Consider the following 7,368-nt stretch of genomic DNA (forward strand, 5'->3'; position numbering starts at 1 on the left):
GGAAGGAAGATGGGGGGGGGGGGATGTGCCCACCAGTTTGTGAGGATGGCAGCCAACATGCAGAGCCACATGTGAAGTGGTCAAGACCTAAACTGTGCCTGCTGCGGGATGGCTGTGGTTACCAAAATCACTCACACTGTGGGGTGTATTCTGTTAGGGTTTAAAATCAGATCACATTTCTCTATGGCATCCAGATGTTTGACATGACAACAACCCACGTGGCATTTAGCTACATGTCTTGCAGCAGCAACCGTGCTTTTATGTTTATTGTTGGGACGCAACTTCCTGGTTATATTAAAATTACACTTGACCTCTGTGTGTTGATAGAATGATGTGTGCGTCAGGGTCAATCTCACCTTGCTGGGCCAGTAAGGTTTGGGTGTCAATAAAGGCACCGGTTTGGGCGACAGGGCTCTGGTGGATGGTGGATCAGATGAGCAAGAGCGAATCTGAGGCCTCTGATGTGAGGATGAGTCTTTGGGAAACTCCTCGATTTGAGCCTCTAGCGTAGACGTGAACTTTGGAGCAGGGGCGGACATCTGGCGTAAATATTTCATGGGCCCATTGGGATCCATGTCAAAAGGGTCAGGAGTTGTTGGAGAGGAGGAGAGGGAGAGAGGGAAGGAGGGGTCAGCAGATATGCTGCGGTCCAAGAGCTTAGGCAGCTGTAGGCGCTCCAGGATGGCTTCACTGATGGAGAAACGCTGGGCGTAACGCTGGAGGATGGCTGCCGCCTCCTCAGGGGTTCTGGCTTTTCTGTACGCCTGCCGCAGCTCCTCCTCACGAAGCTCCCTGTTGGAAAGAAAAAAAATAAAGCATAACAGCTGTGTGAATGTGAAGCAACTGGTACAAGAGAGTTTGATTTGGATTCAATGCCAACTGCTTCTTTCTGGTGAAGACTGGATATGACTCAAACGCTACACTTTGCTTAGTATTTAGCATTTTTAATCACTAAGTTGTGCTGCAAAATACGATAATCTTTATGTTTTCATGAAATAACCAGAAGATAAATCATGGCGGTCAACATAAGCATCATCAGCTATTGCTTTTGTTTGATATGGGCGAACAAAGAAATGTGTAAGACTTTCAGCAGAAACACTAGAAACGCCAAATTCATCACCAATGAATCAACATCAAAACTAATATATTGGTGAAGTGAGAAGTGCACTGCCACTACTTTATAACACCAGCTATCAACAAGATGTCAAAGTCAACCACTTAATATTTCCTTTTTAACTGCAATAAAAAGGGATAAGGAACTCAAACATCTGAACTACTGTTGATTTCAGCCACGATAACAACACTGACGTCTTATCCACCACACCAAACATTCTACTTCTACTACACTCTGACTTTCTCTGAGGGAGACCTACTTAAGTGAACTCCAGAGGGAGTCGCTGCCACCTTTGCACCTGCTAAAAGGAACCAAGATGAACATATTCTCTGATCTGAGAAAGACCTACTTCTCCATTACTATCCTGTTATTGTGTATTTCACATACTTGTCCTCTACTATCTCTCTGTAGGTCTTAACACTTCTCCTCCGCTGGGACATAGAGGTGCCTGACATCAACTGCTCCATCATCTTCCTCTCCTCCTCCTTCTTGATCAGGTCCTGGGAAATACTCCTCCTCCGACTTTTCCATCGGGCCAGGTCCTAACACACACAAAGAGATTGCAAGTGTGTCAGTTTCCAAATGAAACAAAGTAAAATGGCTTGGTACCTAAAGCACTGTTGTAATCCCAGCTGACTGATTTAAGTTGTTAAACTGGAGTCTGTGCTTCAGCCTGCAGCCACTAAAATCACAGCACACAATGCAGACTAGAAATACAAACTGAGGAGATGAGGAGCAATTCTAATGGGATTTAAAAAGTTATGTCAAAGATATTAAAGAAAAAAAAAATCCTAACAGACTAAGAGAAATAAGAGTGGAGTCGTTGAGCTGGACAAATATGAGGCACTTACGTCCTGCCAGTGATCGTCGTCCTCCTTCATCCTGTAGTACTGGTTGTGCATCAGTTCATGACGCACCTGACTGTGTGGCTGCAAGATGGTCTCCTCCTCACCACGCATGTCACTCATGCTCATACTTCTGCGCAGGAGAAAGACACAGACAAACCATAAGGGTAAAAATGTGTTGACATGCAAGTTCCAGAGTAGAACACTGTTTGTTTTATTCCTATAATGAGCTAGTGAAGTTTTCTCCAGTAGATTGTATTGTAAGTATTGAATGTTTGCATACTGGCGTCCTTCATAGTCATGTGAAACACAGCAAAAACACTGGGACCCTAAACTATTCTAGGATTCAGCAGTGGCTAAAAGGTTAGCCAGAAGGCACAAGCATACAGTCATTTAAAAAAATAATTTATATCAATCAGTCATGATAAGGAAAACCACTGGCTCTTTACAAATACTAAAATAAAATGTCTGGATGAGCCTTCATCTTCTGCTCACCCAGAGGCATAACCAAGATACCAGCTCCAATAAAACACAACATTTAGGAATCCCACGCTTTTGCCTCTCCAGCAACATCAAACTAGCTGGAAACAGATGTGTTACATGAAACATGCAGCTGGTAGCAGCACTGAGGTGACGCCGGAACAGCGCAGTTTAGTAAGTCCTCTCCACAGGCATTACTGCAGGCACTCCCACTAAGGCTGAGAGGAACGGATGACAGCCAGCCAAGCATGGCCACTACATTTAAGAAAAACATATTTTTTATATTTCAGATAAAGTGTAAGGAATAGGATACTGACAATGACACAATGGCAAAAATGTCCACTTTGACAAGTCATTTAACTTATGACCGTTTTAATTTAGGTGATACAAGTAGAAAAAATCTAATTACTTTTTCTATTCATTTCACTCTGCGGTGTCATATGAAGCTTAAATATAGGCCACTAATTAATACATCGCAGTAGATAATTCCAGTATCACATGGCATGCGCCACTTTAAAGACTTTCATACAAAACACCTCATTCTTGTAACTTGTGCTAACATTACACGATAGTCAACACTGATTAAGAAGTGCTACAAAACACTGGTACAATGAGAGCTCCAAACACTATGTGATATTCAGTGGCTTCTAGAAACCTTTGGCAGAAAATCAAACACTCAGTGAATGATTAAATTACTTAATGTGCAAGGTGTTTTTGTAGCGCAGAACAGCATGAGGTCAGGCGGCTGCACCTGAGTGGTCAAAAGGTCAACTTATTGTGAATCATCAGACACACTAAGATATAGAGAGAGCACAGTCACATGTGAATACAAATACCTCATCCACCTACCAATATTAAATGAAATATTATTCCACAGTGGTAGGATATCTGATTTTAAGCACAACTGACTTAAAAAAAATGTTGCAGCTAATGATTGAAACAAGCGGCACACATGTATTGGTCAGTTCCCAGTTTTAAAGATAAACCACTCATAAGCACAAGGTGGCAGTGCTCTCCAAAGCCAGCCACAGCCAGAACAGAACGGAAGACAAGCTTAATGCAGTACTACAAATCAAAATAATACGAGTGTACAAAAAGATGCACATGGAAATGATTGTAAAATGCAGCTGGCACTAAAAAAAAAAATAACATGCATCTTTTATTAGAGAACACAGGAGCAACATCAAGGATGTGCTTCTCTTTCTGTCTGTGACCACCACTTGTAGTTTTGGTCTTAACCACAAGGGTCTTCACAGAGTTTTTCAATGGAGCTGCCTCTGTGATGTTGGAGGGGTGTGAGAGAAAGTGTGGCCTGTGGTTGCTTGCCACAAGACAATGAGGACACTGAATTAAAGGATAACTCTGCAAACTATTAAAAGCACATCAGTGAGCCACACCGCTGCACTGGGTGACATGTTTCTGTCTCCTAAAGTATCTGGGGTATGTTTCATTAAAAAAAAAAAAAGGGAAGCTAAAAATCATTTTAACAGTATCTGGAGTAAGAGTCAGCTGCTCATTCACATGGTCTCTGCTTTGTTTGCACTACTCTGCTATCTTCTTGTGCAACACAACAACGCCTGTGTGTTTTAAATTGTTTTTGGACAAGAATTGAGGTCTGTGGCACAGATGAATTAAACCAATAAACAGAAAATCACCAGTGTTATCCTTTAAGAGAAGCCTCAATAAGTCACACACAGGTAGATCGTTTTCTGAGATGTCTGTTTGCCATGTAGCATGTTACAATAAGTGTCTCTTTGACACATAATATTTTGGTTCAAAATGGATCAAATTCACCTCAGCATCCACTGGAGTTATTCTCGAATAGTGTCTCCATAAGAGATCAAAAACTCCACATGCATAGTTAGTCAAAGAACACATCCTCCAACATTAAGTTTCCTTAATATAAGAAAAAAGCAAGGAAATGAGCAAAAAATCCACATTTTTCAGTGTCCATGCAGTCTGTGTACAGTAGCAACAGCTTTTTAGCAAAAACTTTCTATTTACATTCATGTTAAAAATCTCATGCTGAGTCATACAAAAAGGAGCATTGCTGTCACAGGGTAAGGTTACATGCTGAGAGACAGTATTCATAAGCAAAAGGTGAATATCAGATTCCTTTAAACACTGAATTAGTTCAACGCAGTAAGTTTTCTTAAGATGTCATGTAGCTGCAGGACGGGGCTCACGTTGCTGGAAGACCGCTGTCCAACCAAGATGTGCCTCTTTGAGTGTCATCGCTTTCACTCGGTGCCCTTGCCTTCAGTCGGCCTGAGTAATGCATTTCTCTTGAAGTGGTTGCCATGGCAGCAGGCACAGGAAGGAAGTCTGAGGGGCTGGAGGTGGTGATGTGTTTGGTAGAGGTCACCGTGTGACAGGCCTGCTTCTTTTCGTGCGCTGCACCTGTGACTGACAGGTTCCCAGTGACTGCCTTCTTCACTCCCGCTTCCTCAGGGTCTGTTACAGGTGGATGTTTCCCGGTCGGTTCGACGGGGTTTGTCGCAGCCACCGAGCCACCTGCTGTAGCGTTTGCTGCTAGAGTTGTTGAATGGTGGAAGAGTTCCTCTGAGCATGAGCGAGCTGGAGTACTGCAGAGAGCAAAGCAAACTAAAACATACTGCTGCCTGGTTATCACCCAATATCATCAGGCAGCATTCCCCAGGAGGGACCTAAACGGAGGTTTTAGAAGACATAAATCTAAGAAAATAGCAGACCATGGTCAGAAATCTCTTCAGACATATTGGAGTCACAGAGGCAGAGCAAAATTCATGCAACGCTCTGTCATCCTGTGATGAACAGCCACTTTCTGGGGGGGTTATAATTGGACTGTAAATTCCCAGAATACATAGCAGGGAGGGAGAGACTGGCCAGCTGCTGGCAGTGAAAAGGCCAAGCTTCAGTCCCAGCCTGGTCATGGTCAGGGAAGGAAGAAGGCCTCATTTCCTTTCATCCAGAAAGGAGGTCACATGTTCATGTTCAGCGCGAGTGTGTTTGTGTGTGGACACACACAGTACATTCCTGTGTGTTTTGTGCATGGGCTTGTTTTTGAAGGTGTGTGCAGTTCTGTCTCTAGACTTTTCAGTTTTGAGAGAAAAGTCAAGTGCAACATTACTGGAAACTGAAAGGCACTAGATGGTGTTTTCTTGGTCCAGGCATGTTTAACTTCGTGATTTACATTTTATCAATTCAAAATACACCATCACAGCTATTTTTCTTTTACTCAGCCAAATCTTTTCGACTAATGAAAAATATTTACAAACGAATGTTAGATGTCACTGTGCCATTTCTGCTCAAGCTAAGAAACACAGTTAACAGCAAACACGCATGGCTGGACGCCAGCTTAACTCTTCCATCCGAACAAACTGATATAACAAACATGTCAACAATGTTTTGTTCAAAGAAGATGGCAAAACATCTTCCCGAGATAACTCATCAACTCCTTGCAGCCCTAAACTGCACAAATTCCAACCCTAGTTTTCTTCTGGAAAACTGCAAACTGTTACGAACTACACATACTTGTATCAAAGCCTCTCACAAGAACTCCTCCTTTTTACTTGGCATGCAGCTATGCCAAGTTCATTTCTATTGAGGACTGTTTTTACTTGCTTGAAATGATGACAACCCAACCAATGCTATTAACAGCTGCACCGGAGATATATGGAAACTATGTGTGTGACAGTAGTAACTATTCAACAGGACTGTGAATGAAATGTGTGCAATAATAAGAAATAACACTGGATAAGGCTGGATTGTGAAATAACAGCAGAGACCTAAACTGATATTTTTTTGAGAGTGAAACAGTGCAACCACACATCACCCTGGGCATCTGAAGTGAAAGGTATACAAACAGCAGTGTCTCATGACAGGCTCATGAGCAACACCCCACTACCTGACACCAGGTTGTGGCCCTGGATTGACCTGCAGGGCACAGACCCTGTACAACAACAACAACCTGTTCCTCTTGCTAACTCACTACTACACTGCTCTGGATAACAATGGCAGTGAAAACAATGATCAGGTAACAGTAATAAAGTATCTGTATTTTTAAATTCCAAACATTTACTTATCCAAACTGTTTGCCTACATTTCCCACAATCCAACCTGACCATCAGCATTTTGGTTGGAGATTCAGGTGTGTTGTGCTGGTAGCAGCAAATATAACTCTGAGCTTCTAACCTCAAGTAGAACTGAAGAGTGACATCACAAGTTCTCTGACACTCACCACACAGATCCCTCTGGAGCCACAAAACGAGCTATACAACCTTTTTCTACGTACAGTATTACTCATGTAAACAATACTGAAAATGTTTCATGAGAAAAGTAAAAGGCAAAAATTTATTCTCAGAGATGATCTATGTTCTGTGAGACATGGTTGATTAAAGAGGCACTATGAATTAGAAACTCTGAGAATTGGGCCGATGATTTCAGATTAGAGAAAGACATGAATTAAGATGAAGACCTTTGCTCATAGGAGACCATCAGGTGGGCTACGGTCTCCCTGGGGGGCTCTGCACTGGGCTGCGGGAGGCTAAGAAGCTCACTGCTCCTCCTCACACCTACTGCATGGATCTCAGTGCAAGCTGTGGATGCAATCTGCTTCCCTTGCTCTTCGTCCTTTTTACTCTGATTCTCCTTCTGAATCTGTATCTGGGGTTCAAGGGGCAGGCTGGAGGACGGACTGGGGGGGCTCCTGAGGTGGGGCGTCTATGTAAGGAACCGCTTTTGGACTGTTATGTCACCCACTCACACACAATGCACAGGAACAGAAGGCGGAATCACGGTGGAGCAAAATTAGCAACAATGACATGATGGAACATCAGACGTGGGGCACACACACAAATGTGGTGGAATAAATTCACACAAAAGAGTTAAAAGAAGGTAAGTGGGGAAATACCATGACACACAACGACAAGGTGTTAAGGAATGACATGG

The 7,368-nt window shown here is 42.8% G+C and overlaps 1 protein-coding gene across 1 annotated transcript in view; it reads right to left on the reverse strand.

Annotated features, from left to right (window-relative positions):
• Positions 1 to 7,368, reverse strand: part of LOC109955193 (LIM and calponin homology domains-containing protein 1) — a 74,480-nt gene that overhangs the window by 14,318 nt on the left and 52,794 nt on the right. Inside the window, exons 9-11 of the mRNA XM_020591113.1 lie at positions 1,966 to 2,092; positions 1,502 to 1,656; positions 357 to 792 (exon numbers count right to left, since the gene is read on the reverse strand). Coding sequence (XP_020446769.1) covers positions 357 to 792; positions 1,502 to 1,656; positions 1,966 to 2,092 — 718 coding nt within the window. The remainder of the gene's footprint in view (positions 1 to 356; positions 793 to 1,501; positions 1,657 to 1,965; positions 2,093 to 7,368) is intronic.

This window comes from Monopterus albus, unplaced genomic scaffold, assembly GCF_001952655.1.
Source record: "Monopterus albus unplaced genomic scaffold, M_albus_1.0 scaffold2.1, whole genome shotgun sequence".
In the NCBI taxonomy this organism is placed as follows: Eukaryota; Metazoa; Chordata; class Actinopteri; order Synbranchiformes; family Synbranchidae; genus Monopterus; species Monopterus albus.